General features: G+C 42.8%; 1 protein-coding gene across 1 annotated transcript; it reads left to right on the top strand.

The window, feature by feature from the left end:
• Positions 1 to 1,931: 1,931 nt before the first annotated feature.
• Positions 1,932 to 9,766, top strand: LOC117754270 (butyrophilin subfamily 2 member A2-like). The gene is made up of 6 exons (XM_034573098.1): positions 1,932 to 2,171; positions 5,241 to 5,561; positions 7,914 to 8,256; positions 9,005 to 9,297; positions 9,561 to 9,658; positions 9,737 to 9,766. The coding sequence occupies exons 1-6, from the start codon at positions 2,111 to 2,113 to the stop codon at positions 9,764 to 9,766; spliced, it is 1,146 nt and encodes a 381-aa protein (XP_034428989.1). The 5' UTR covers positions 1,932 to 2,110.
• Positions 9,767 to 13,127: the final 3,361 nt, after the last annotated feature.

The following is a 13,127-nucleotide window of genomic DNA, read 5'->3' on the forward strand; positions in this document are numbered from 1 at the left end:
AGGGACAGAAAGTGTCTGAGAGATGATGTCTGAAGACAGTGGACATTTTGGGCCTGTTGTGTTGAACAGTTTTGCGTTATTTTGTGGAGACACTTGTGTCAACATGATGACGCACGTCAGGCGGGTAAACAGGTCGCTGCTCTGCTGGCAGGTGTGAGTCAGAGGTTCGAGTCATGACTGCGCTGCTGTCAAAGTTCTGATGAACAGGAAGGACAGGAACCAGAGGGAGAACAGCTGTGAGCGGGACGGAGGCGAGGTGCTGACAGAAGCTCTCAGGAGACACAGTCACTATTCACTCGTCTGTCGTCACAACAGTAACTGTCACTCACTCATGCAAAACATGTGGATGTGATTATCCAGCGCGACTAAGACAAGCACTCCGACACCTTCTGGCCCAAAACCAACGCTCTGACTTCTGAACCAGTGAGACGCAGGGGGAGGAGCCACTGCAGGAGGTGGTTTTCTGAACAGACGCCGTGGAGGGGGGGGGGGGTCGAATTCAGACACTCCAGAGACCCTACACACACTGTCTCTGAGGACATCATCACGTTTCCTTCCTCAGTGTTATTTACTCCTTTATTTCAATTTAATTAGTGAAATTAAATCATCACCAGAGAATGATATCATGATCAGAGAGAAGAAGAAACACTGAATATACAGGATGTTGCAAACAAATTATATTCAACACACACACACACACACACATAGTTTCTCATACACACACACACACACACACACACATAGTTTCACACACACACATAGTTCACACACCACACACACACAGTTCACACACACAGTTCACACACACACACACACACACACAACACACGCACACACAGAATGCTACTTCACGTGCTGTAGATTGTCTGACCTTCCTTGAAAAGAATAAAGTTTACTTTAAAGACTATGATTCTCTAATCTCTTTATTTCAGAAGTCTCACCAGGTCAAATTTCCATCACAACATATATGCAGATATATATATATATATATATATATATATAGGAAACTTCTTTCTGATGCTGAGCGGTGATTGGCGGTGCCATGGCTCCACGTCCACTCGGCAGGACTGGTTATGTGACTCTTCCTCATTCTTCTCGTGCCCGTTCACTACGCTGCAGAACACACATTAGGATTTTACTCATCAGGGGATGAAAGCTTAATACAGAACAGAGGAGGACTGCTGCTCATGACTTTTGGTGAACTTCTATCTTGTCCTCTAGCGCCACCTGCAGTTCCAAGCTTCCATTTATCCACTGAAATCTAAATGAATCTACAAACGTCTTCTCCTCTGGCTCCACCGTGTGGTCACTGGTTGTTCCAACACTTCCTGAGATCTTCTGATGTTCCTCTTTGGCAGGGGTCAGCAGCCTTTACTATCAAAAGAGCCATTTCTCCTCTTCCACCAAATAAAACTTGTCTGGAGCCGCAAAACATATTTGATAACACAGCTTATAAAGTTATAAGTATAAAGTTATTTTTATAGTTATACTCAGTGTTGTCAGTTTACACTTAAAATTAAGTAGTTTAAAGTTCTGTGAACTAGAAACTGAACTAGTTCACTTTCATCTGTTTCATATTTTATTCATTGAGATGATTTAGGAGACGAACTGACGATCATGTGTTTAGTTATTAATCGATGGAGTCGGATCATGTCTGCGTGTCGCTCCGGTCACTTTAACACGGAGTCCTGACTGTGAGCGTCACGTGTTGTAGTGAGTCTGACAGTTTGACAAAATTTCTTGATGTTTAAATGCTGAGTGAGCTGTCTGAAAGAGGGCGGAGCCAGAGAGAGAGAAAGATCCAAAGTGGGGCATGACAGAAAAAATGTTAGAACCACTGACTTAACATGTCTGAACAGCCCCGGGACGATGTGCTGTCTGAAAGAGGGTGCAGCCAGAGAGAGAACTTTACAGAGTCACTTTCAGTTTCCATCACACAATGTTCACAATGGGACTTAGAGTCTGTGAGTCTACAGTCTGAACTCTGCAGAGATCGTAGCTGCAGAGTCTGAACCTCCGCTGCTCTGACTCGGTGTCATGAGTCAAACCAGCTGTTAACTCGTCTCTTCTTCCATTGATCCACATCCAGTTCTCACAGAATGACAGAAAGATGTCTGGGTTCAAGTCTCTGGTTGTGTTGATCCTCAACATGTGGACTCTCACCACAGCAGGTACGTGAAGTCTGATCTTACTCAGAAATCACAGGTTCTGTTTGAACGTAGTACTTTGTACAGGCATGTTGGTTTCCATCAGACGAAGCAGGAAACAGGAGAAATGATTGTGAAGGTTTATAACAACATAGAGAAACACGTGTTCTCACTGAGCTGGAGGTGAAACAGTTCACACCAGATGTTGGGTTCTTTTATTCTTCATCGAAACTTGAGCATCAACAGAACAGAACTGAGTTGTGGTTTTTAAAGGTGGTGTGTGTGTGTGTGTGTGTTTGTGTGTGTGTGTGTGTGTGTGTGTGTGTGTCTGTGTGTGTGTGTGTGTGTGTGAATAAATATCATCTCTGTGATTTGATAATGATGTCACCACACATGGACGCGGAAATGAAAAGCCAGCCGATCCGCGCCCATGTTAACAAACCGGTTTGTTGAGCCGCGGTTCAGGTCTCTGAGTTTCTCTGAGTTTCTCCACCTGGTTCACAGCAGAATATACAGAGAAAATTAACTTTCAACACAGTTACAACGTTTATCTTTTAAATTAATGTGATAAACATAAATGATTGCATTGCTGCCTTTGCACATATCAAAATAAAAGCCCACCAGTGTTTCTGTGTAGACCATAGACTGAACAGTGGATATAACAAGTCTACACACTCCTGTTAAAATGACAGGTTTCTGTGATGTAAAAAAATGAGACCAAGATAAATCCTGTCCGAACTGTTTCCACCTTTAATGTGACCGATAACGTGAACAATTCAATTGAAAAACAACTGAAATCTTTTAGGGGGAAAAATAAAAAATAAAATAATGTGGTTGCATAAGTGTGCACACCCTCTTATAACTGGGGGTGTGGCTGTGTTCAGAATCAACCAATCACATTCAAACTCATGTTAAATAGTAATCAGTACACACCTGCCGTCATTTTCAGTGACTCTGATTAATCCCAAATAAAGTTCAGCTGTTCTCGGAGGATTTTCGTGAAGTTTTCTGAGTTGCATCTTACAGCAAAAGCTCTGGTCTGCAGAGAGCTTCCAAAGCATCACAGGGATCTCATGGTTGAAAGGTATCAGTCAGGAGAAGGGTACAAAAGAATTTCCAAGGCATTAGATAAACCATGGAACACAGTGAAGACAGCCGTCATCAAGTGGAGAAGATATGACACAACAGTGACATGACCAAGAACTGGACGTCCCTCCAAAACTGATGAAAAGACGAGAAGAACACTGGTCAGGGAGGCTTCAGAGAGGCCACAGCAACATTAAAGGAGCTGCAGGGATTTCTGACAAGTGCTGGCTGTGTACTACATGTGACAACCATCTCCCGTGTTCTTCATGTGTTTAGGCTATGGGGTAGGGGGGCAAGACGGAAGCCTTTTCTTACCAAGAAAAACATCCAAGCAAAAACATACATGAAGTCTCCAAAAAGCATGTGGAGAGATGTGTTGTGGTCTGATGAGACCAAGGTTGAACTTTTTGGCTCTAAAACAACACTGCACATCACCCAAAGAACACCGTACCCACAGTGAAGCCTGGTGGAGGCAGCATCAGGCTCTGGGGCTGTTTGTCTTCAGCTGGAACCGGGGCCTCAGTCAAGGTGGAGGGAATTATGAACAGTTCCAAATACCAGTCAAGTTTGGCACAAAACCTTCAGGCTTCTGTTAGAAAGCTGAAGATGTAGAGGAGTTTCACCTTTCAGCACGACAACGACCCAAAGCACACATCCAAATCAACAAAGCACGGCTTCACCAGAAGAAGGTTAAAGTTCTGGAATGGCCCAGCCAGAGCCCAGACCTGAATCCACTTGAACATCTGTGGGGTGATCTGAAGAGGGCTGTGCTCAGGAGACGCCCTCGCAATCTGACAGACTTGGAGCGCTTTTGCAAAGAAGAGTGGGCAAATATTGCCAAGTCCAGATGTGCCATGCTAATAGACTCCTCCCCAAAAGACTGAGTGCTGCAATAAAATCAAAAGCTGCTTCAACAAAGTATTAGTTTAAGGGTGTGCATATTTATGCAACCAGGTTATTGTAAGTTTTTTATTTTTCCCCCTAAAAGATTTCTGTTTGTTTTTCAATTGAATTGTTCACGTTACAGGTCACATTAAAGGTGGAAGAAGTTCGGACATGATTTACCTTTGTCTCATTTTTTTACATCACACAAACCTTAACAGGAGTGTGTAGACTTTTTATATCCACTGAATATAAAGAGGTTACACGCAGGATCTTTGGCACGTCTCTCCGTCCTGGGACAGATCCTCACATGTGGCTCTCTCAGGTTTCTACATTAGTTTTATGTATTTTTACTCTTGAGGGTTAAGAACAGAGGATGTCTCACCTTGTTAAGTTCTATGAGACACATTTAGATTTGTGAATATGGGCTCTACAAATCAAATTTGATTGACTTCTTGGGAGCTGTCTGTCTTTATTTTCTGTCTGTGATCCGACCTCTCTTCTATAACTAAACTGTACAAACCGAAAACATTATATAAACATTCAATGAGAATTTTAACAGCACATTATTCTACAGTGTTTGTCACCAGTTATAATTTAGATAAAAGTGAAGGAATCTACACGAAAACACTGAAATCTGCTTACAATCATATCTTAATTGTTTACATGCTGCTTATAAACGACGTTATTAACGTTATTTTGCACACACACAGGATTCTTTCTTTACGTCTAAATTTGCAGATCCTAAATTCTTCTCATCACAAAGAATGTTCAGATTTTGCTGAATCTCAAAGTCAATTTTCTAAATGAACATTTCTGTGATCAACACACAACTTTTCCAGCTTGGTGTGAATCTGAGCCTCTTTTAGTCCATATTGTTGGTTTGACAGTAAATGTACGTTACACATTCGAATGCCTCGTGTGGCAGGAGGTTGTTTTTGTGAAAGCAGCTCAGATAAAACTACTGCATGTTAACTGTCAACAGCCAAACAGACAGACAGTTCCATCAGGATATTTACATTCACAATCCGTCTGAGAGCAAATGCTCTAATTGCACTTTAAAAGAAGCTTCTATTCACCACAGTTGATCCTGAACTGGTTGTTTTTTTACCCGGTGTCTCACAGATGATGAGGTCTCCTGCGTTTTAGCGGAGAGCTGCATCTTACCCTGCAGATTTCAGCCTGGTACAGACCCAGTCATCCACTGGATGAAGGTGGAACCAGGAAACACTCATGTCCACTCCTACTACAGAGACAGAGACCTGTTCGATCTCCAGAGCGAGCGCTTCAGAGGCCGGACATCGCTGTTCAAAGAGCAGATCTCCAGAGGAGACGCCTCGATGAGGCTGACGGGGCTGCAGCTCCAGGACCAGGGCAGATACGAGTGCTACACCAGCACCATCAATGGAGGCAACAAGGAGTCATTCATCAACCTGAGAGCAGATGGTAAAGAAACTCAGTGAAAACAGATCACAAATACTAGAAATGATATCTGTCTCTGATATAATTATAAAACAGATGAGGCTGGAGATGCACTTGCTGTTTAGTGTTCACATGACCAGATGCTTCATGAGCGTAGCTGCACATTCTGGCTGTGTACTCTCAGCAGTGCCCTCTAGAGTATTTCAGTAGATGGCACGACACAGAACTCAGATCAGATACAACTTCTGGATCTGCATTCTGGCAACACTGACATGTGACATGTTGAATATTAATGACAATATGTCAAATGAATGAAGAGCTCCAGACACGAGGAGGTAGAACTGCAGCAGGAAGACAGACACTCTCTTGTGTGAGAAATACCTGGGGCGCCCCCCACAGGTGAAATCAAGTAGTGAGCAGGGACGGCTGCAATGAGTCAGATAGAATTTAGGATTTTTAATGTTTCACTTTTTATTTCTTGGTTTATTCAAGGAGGTGAGAAGCCTGGTGGTGTTTTTGTGACCTTTGACCCCACAGTGAAATGTTTATGAGTGTCTGCACTGAAACAGACACTTGAACTTTCGTTTCAGGACAAATGTCAAAATGAAAGCAGGTAAACTTAGAGTATGTTGTTACATTAGACTCGAACATACTTTGAGATGTGTTACAGTGTAAACGCATGGTGTGTGTTGAGCTCTCAGACGCAGCTCGCTGGCTTCCAGCTGATAAGATTTCATTCCCAGGAAGCCTGACATTCATGCAAGGTCGTTTGAACAAGGTCATGGAGTAGATTGAGTGCACGTGCACAAACAGACCTGGTTTCACAGCTGTGCCTCCTGCAAAATAAAATAAAACACTTCATAAAACCTTGTGACGACTTCAGAGAAAGTTGTGATTTTCTCTGGTGTTCATCACACGACTTCTTCTAAATTCACGTGCACAGTTTTTAGTGCTCATGAATCCACCTCGATGGAAAATGTGTCCAACACTCAGACTTTCCTCATGTGTGATATGATCAGATTTACCTGAGCCATGTTTATCTCTGTCTGCTGAATTATGAGCCAGATGCAACAGAATATCATGTGAATGTTCACTTGTCTGGTGTTAACCGGTACAAAGTATTGTGTAGTATAAATACGTCTTTCGAAGTATAACTCAAACCATGTTTTCAGACCTCTAACGTAAAACCAGCATGAGCACTGCTGAACAGAAAGAGCGCCACCTACAGGGCGCACTGTGAATTCAAAGTGATCTGCGTTGAACACGGGTCAAAAGGCCGAAGTCCAGGTGCTGTATAAATACTGATCACTATCACAAAACCATGCTTTCTACGACTGTGTGAGCTCAATACAACAACTCTCAGTTCAATGAGTAACATCAGGAAACAGTCTGAGAAGTGACGGATGATTTCCTGAAGAAGCTTCAACAGTAAAAGAGTCATGTGATCATTCCACTGAGCTTCCTGAAGCTTCCTTTTGTGAAAGTAGCTCAGATAAAACTACTGTATGTTAACTGTCAACAGCCAAACAGACAGACAGTTCCATCAGGATATTTACATTCACAATCCGTCTGAGAGCAAATGCTCTAATTGCTCTTTAAAAGAAGCTTCTATTCACCACAGTTGATCCTGAACTGGTTGTTTTTTTACCCGGTGTCTCACAGAGGTCTCCTGCGTTTTAGCGGAGAGCTGCATCTTACCCTGCAGTTTTCAGCCTGGTACAGACCCAGTCATTTACTGGGTGAAGGTGGAACCAGGAAACACTCGTGTCCACTCCTACTACAGAGACAGAGACCAGTTGGATCTCCAGAGCGAGCGCTTCAGAGGCCGGACATCGCTGTTCACAGAGCAGATCTCCAGAGGAAACGCCTCGATCAGGCTGACGGGGCTGCAGCTCCAGGACCAGGGCAGATACGAGTGCTTCACCAGCATCATCACTGAAGACAAGGAGTCATTTATCAACCTGAGAGCAGATGGTAAAGAAACTCAGTGAAAACAGATCACAAATACTAGAAATGATATTTGTCTCTGATTGCTGTTACCTTGTTTAACATGTGTACTGTTGGGTTGAGTTGAAGCTGATACTTAAGCATTGGACGTCTCGCTGCTTGCCGGCACCATTACCTCTTTGAAACATGGTGAGTCACTAAAGTGCAATGAATCCTGGGACAGGTTGGACGGGGACGGATCCACTCGTTGGAGCTCGGTCTTCAAATGCAGCCCCTGAATTGAGACACAGCTGATGTCAGCAGCTCCACATATTGGCTCATATGTGACATGTTAAATAATAAGCACGATATGTCAAATTAATGAAGAGCTCCACAGTGCACGAGGCAAAGATGATCAATGAGTTCTAAAAGAGAAATGTTGTCTTGCAGCTCCGGTGCGTCACGTGGACATTGAGCAGGTGGAGAACAGCTTCACCTGCCGCTCAGAGGGGATCTACCCCGAGCCGCAGCTCACCTGGTCCACCAGGCCTCCGTCCACCGTGACCCTTCAGAACCAAACCTCAGTGAAGGAGACGGAGCAGCAGCTCTATGAGATCAGCAGCACACTGACACTGTCAGACAGAGACACTGTTCTGATCTGCAGCCTCAGCACTCGCAGTGGCAGGAGGAGCGCGGTGTGGTATCAACCCAGTACGTTTAATCTGCTCTATGGAACTGAACCTTTGCTTGTTTCACCGTACTGCTGCATATTTATATCTGCTCCTACAGATAACTGACATTTTATATCAATGCTGATTCTCAATCTTTACTTCGTTTGTTTCTTTGTCTGCTGAACAGATTTCCACTAAACTAGTTGTGAGGATGGAACGTGGGCCACAGGTCCCTCAGTAGAGCTCAGACCTCCACAAGGCCCAACAGTCTCCTTATGAAACCACTTTGAAATTCACCAGGCCCAAGATCTGCACCAAATTCACACACTCATAAATATCAGTCCTCTAAATTTGTCAGATTGTTTCTTCATCTTCATCAGTTATTCGCAGGGAAATCAATGAAAAGGTTGAAAAACGTCCTCTCTCACAATGTTAATGTGAAAAAACAACAAATCCTGGATCCACACAAACATGTGATGAGTTCTTCTCTGAGCCTGACCCATAACACACCTTCCTGCCAAGTTTCATGGAAATCTGTCCAGTAGTTGTTGTGTAATGTTGCTTAAAGCCCAACAAACAAATGGAACATTGAACAGATCCATTAGTTTTCTTTCTTTAACATTGGACCTTTCTGGACATTTTCCCTGAGAGGACTGATGTGTGTGAAATGTGGTGCAGCTTGAATTGACTGTTGGTCCTTGGAGGAGATATCAGCTCCACTGAGTGACCTTCTAGTTCAGTTCATCACTCCAAGGCCACACCCTCCTCCACATGAATCATTCTGATGATAGGAAATGTTCAGAAAGTCTCATCAGAGCCTGAAACCACATTCTGACAACGATGATATTATTTGATCCCTTTTCTTTTCAGCTCCCGTCCATGTGTTACTGTGAAACAACAACAATCCACTGCACTGCTCAAACACCAAACCCCCGACACACCTGGTTGGAAGTTCAACCACAGTCAGATCATTGTGGACCAGACCGGGGTCGACGGCCCCCCCAGGGTCTCAGAGCAGTGGAGGCAGCAGGTGGAGGATGTGTCAGCGTCAGGCAGCCTCACGCTGCACCACTTATCTTCAGATCACCAGGGAACGTTCACCTGTGAACTCAGTAGTGAAGAGGAGACGCATTTCATCAACAGCTACGTGACGATAGAGGAAGGTAAGATCCCATGAGACGAGAACTGATTGATGAAATCCTCAGAGCGACTGTCAGACCTTAGGCTAGTGCAGTGAGCCCTGGGTTCCTCCTGGTGGAGCAGATCCCCCAGGGCTCCGTCCTCCAGCTCATCAGGAGCATCATGTCCACATGTTGTCAGGAGAACATACAGGAACGAGGAGGCCACACACACACACACTACACTTTACACTGAAGACACATCACTGCACTTTGTTGATGCTACAGTTCTACTCTCTGAATTACAGGTTTTTCAGGTTCAGTTGCAGCAATTGTGGTCGTAGTACTCGGTGGGTGTGCAGCATTAGGAGCTGGAGCAGGATTATACTACTTTCAAATACTAAAGGTAAATATTAATATTACATAATTATTTATTATGTGATGTTTCTTCTAATGATTATTTCTTTTGAACAAACCAAAACGGATCATCCACAATCAGATGCTACAGAGATGAAACCTTAAGTAAGTTTACTGTATATTCTGTACTGAGAGTTACAATATTCTGCTCTAAAGAATAACCCTGTTGTCATGGAGATGCTGTAAACTACTTTATTCTTGTCACGTTGCTCTAACAGCTTCATCTCAGCTGCATCAGCAGACACATCCTAAAGCATCAGTTTCTGAGAGTTCGTTCAAAAACCATATCGATATTAGAGTGAAAGAAAATCTGATACTGATATATCGGCCAATACATTTATGAAAAAGATTTGACAATGATTCCTAAGATGTCGTTATCGAACCCTTACGGCAAAGAAATGTAACTGAGACTTGATATTTTACAGTTTAACCATGAACTGTATTATTAATAACACAAATACAAAGAACTTTAATTAAAATGTCTGCAACTGGCTGAATAATCGAGTGGTTGATTGAAATCTTGCATCCAAACTAGTTGAGGCCTCCTGAGGTCACCTGTCTCACTCCTACAGACAAAGAGTTCAGTCCTTATCACACACAATGGAAGTGAGTGACTGACAGCTGGAGAACTAATGTTCAATATGTACTTATATACAAGGTAATATTCATATTTATGACCATATTCAAGTCAAAGCCTTTGTAAAAAAACATTGTGCTGCAGTAGCAGAACTCTGCAGAACATTGTGAACTGAGAAGATAAAGATTGAACAGATGCTGTAAATATGAATTCATATTAATGTGAATATTGTGCATTGAACAGATAAAGTTGCATAACTGCATTTCTTTGTGTATATTTATGCTCGTGCATTCAGCCATTTACAAAATACATAAATATGTATAAGATGTGTGTGTGTGTGTGTGTGTGTGTGTGTGTGTGTGTGTGTGTGTGTGTGTCCCACCCTGCGTTTGTACGCCACCACCAACCAGTTGCAGTGTCCGTCCCTCCAGGTTCCTGACATGTTGCATTCACAATAACATGAGGTCACTGTGACCTTTGACCTTTGACCCCTGAAATCTAATCAGTTTATCTTTGAGTCCAACTGGTCAAAATGTGAAGAAATCCCCTGAAGACAGACTTGAGACTTCAAGAGGCCATGAACATGTTGTGTGACCTTGACCTTTGACCTCTGACCACCTGAATCTAATGAGTTCCTCTGTCAGTCTGAATGAACATGTTGTGTGACCTTGGACCTTTGACCACCTGAATCGAATGAGTTCCTCTGTCAGTCTGAATGAACATGTTGTATGACCTTGACCTTTGACCTCTGACCACCTGAATCTAATGAGTTCCTCTGTCAGTCTGAATGAACGCTTGAACCAATTCTGAAAGGATTCTCTTGAGGAGTTTTTAACATGTTCATGAGGCAAAGAGGGGATTTACCAGGGTGAGGGTCACATGATCACGTTTTGTATGAATGTTGTGTTTTCTGATTTTATTCTAACAGATATTTTCTTTAATTACAGACTCGGTGGTCGTGAACTCTCAGAGACTCACTGTGAAGTCGTGGCCTCAGCTCTGAAGTCAGACCCCTCACATCTGACAGAACTGGATCTGAGCTTCAATAAGCTGCAGGACTCAGGAGTGAAGCAGCTGTGTTCTGGACTGGAGAGTCCAAACTGTCGACTGGAGACTCTGAGGTCCTTAAATCCTTCTTCACTTTTCAGACTTTCTTTCTTATTGGGTCATTATTTATTTAAATTGTCTCAGTTCTGCTCTGCTCACTGTCCCTCAGTCATCTGTCCCTCACCCAGCCTGTCAGTCACGTCCACCTCATCAACTCCATTCACCTGCACTCACCTGCTCCTGATCACTAAGAAAGTGTCAGTAAATAACATGTGGACTGAGGCCGAGCACTCGTCCTCCTCAGGTTTTCAAAATAAGACACATTCTGATTGAAACACGTTGGACAGTTGATAAGTATAGAAACAAACAGGAAGTGACTGTCAGGAGCCATCCCTACTTTAAACAGTGTTTAATTACACAAACCTGCTCAGTGACCAAACACAGAGAAGAAGGAGATGAATGAAACAATGGTCCAACATGTCTGATCTGATATTTATCTTCAGGTCACAGACTGGACTGAGGTCAGCAGCATGTTGAGAGTCTGTGTTGACATGATGACGATCCACAACAACAGGAGGACACATTCAAATATTCATATTTCTTTATCCAGGTTGAAGAACTGCAGTCTGTCAGAGATCAGCTGTTCTTCTCTGGCTTCAGCTCTGAGGTCAAACCCCTCTCATCTGAGAGAACTGGATCTGAGAGACAACAACCTGCTGGACTCAGGAGTGAAGGAGCTGTGTGGTTTTCTACAGAGTCCAACCTGTCGACTGGAGACTCTGAGGTCAGTTCACTGACTGACTTTTGTAGATCTCATATCTATAACACAGCATTTATACACAATTTATCATTTAATCCTAACTGAACATAATTCCTCTTCATACATAACTTGAATCCATTCATTAATTAATCTGTGACATTTTAAATATTCAGCTACTTGTTAAAACACTGAGTTTAGTTCTGGATTTCCTAAACTGATCTGCAGGACAGAGACCGGGTCCAAATAATCTATTTGTACTGAATCAGGACTCGTTTTTAGTCCAACATGTCTGATTTCATATTTATCTTCCATGTTATGAGTCTGTGTGACATGAATATGTGTCTGTTATTTTCACACATGAACTCAGTTTAATTTACAGTTAAGTCTTGTTTTTTATCCAGGTTGAAGAGCTGCAGACTGTCAAAGATCAGCTGTTCTTCTCTGGCTTCAGCTCTGATGTCAAACCCCTCTCATCTGAGAGAACTGGGTCTGAGTCTAAACAACCTGCAGGACTCAGGAGTGAAGGAGCTGTGTGGTTTTCTACAGAGTCCAACCTGTCAACTGGAGACTCTGAGGTCAGTTCACTGACTGACCTTTGTAGATCTCATATCTATAAAACAGCATTTATACACAATTTATCATTTCATTCTAATTTAACATAATTCCTCTTCATACATAACTTGAATCTATTCATTAATTAATCTGTGACATTTTAAATATTCAGCTACTTGTTAAAACACATCTGAGTTTAGTTCTGGATTTCCTAAACTGATCTGCAGGACAGAGACCGGGTCCAAATAATCTATTTGTACTGAATCAGGACTCGTTTTTAGTCCAACATGTCTGATTTCATATTTATCTTCCATGTTATGAGTCTGTGCTGACATGAATATGTTCTGTTATTTTCACACATGAACTCAGTTTAATTTACAGTTAAGTTTTATTCTTTATCCAGGATGAAGAGCTGCAGTCTGTCAGAGATCAGCTGTTCTTCTCTGGCTTCAGCTCTGAGGTCAAACCCCTCTCATCTGAGAGAACTGGATCTGAGTGAAAACAACCTGCAGGACTCAGGAG

Source organism: Hippoglossus hippoglossus, chromosome 20 (genome assembly GCF_009819705.1).
Source record: "Hippoglossus hippoglossus isolate fHipHip1 chromosome 20, fHipHip1.pri, whole genome shotgun sequence".
Classification (NCBI taxonomy): Eukaryota; Metazoa; Chordata; class Actinopteri; order Pleuronectiformes; family Pleuronectidae; genus Hippoglossus; species Hippoglossus hippoglossus.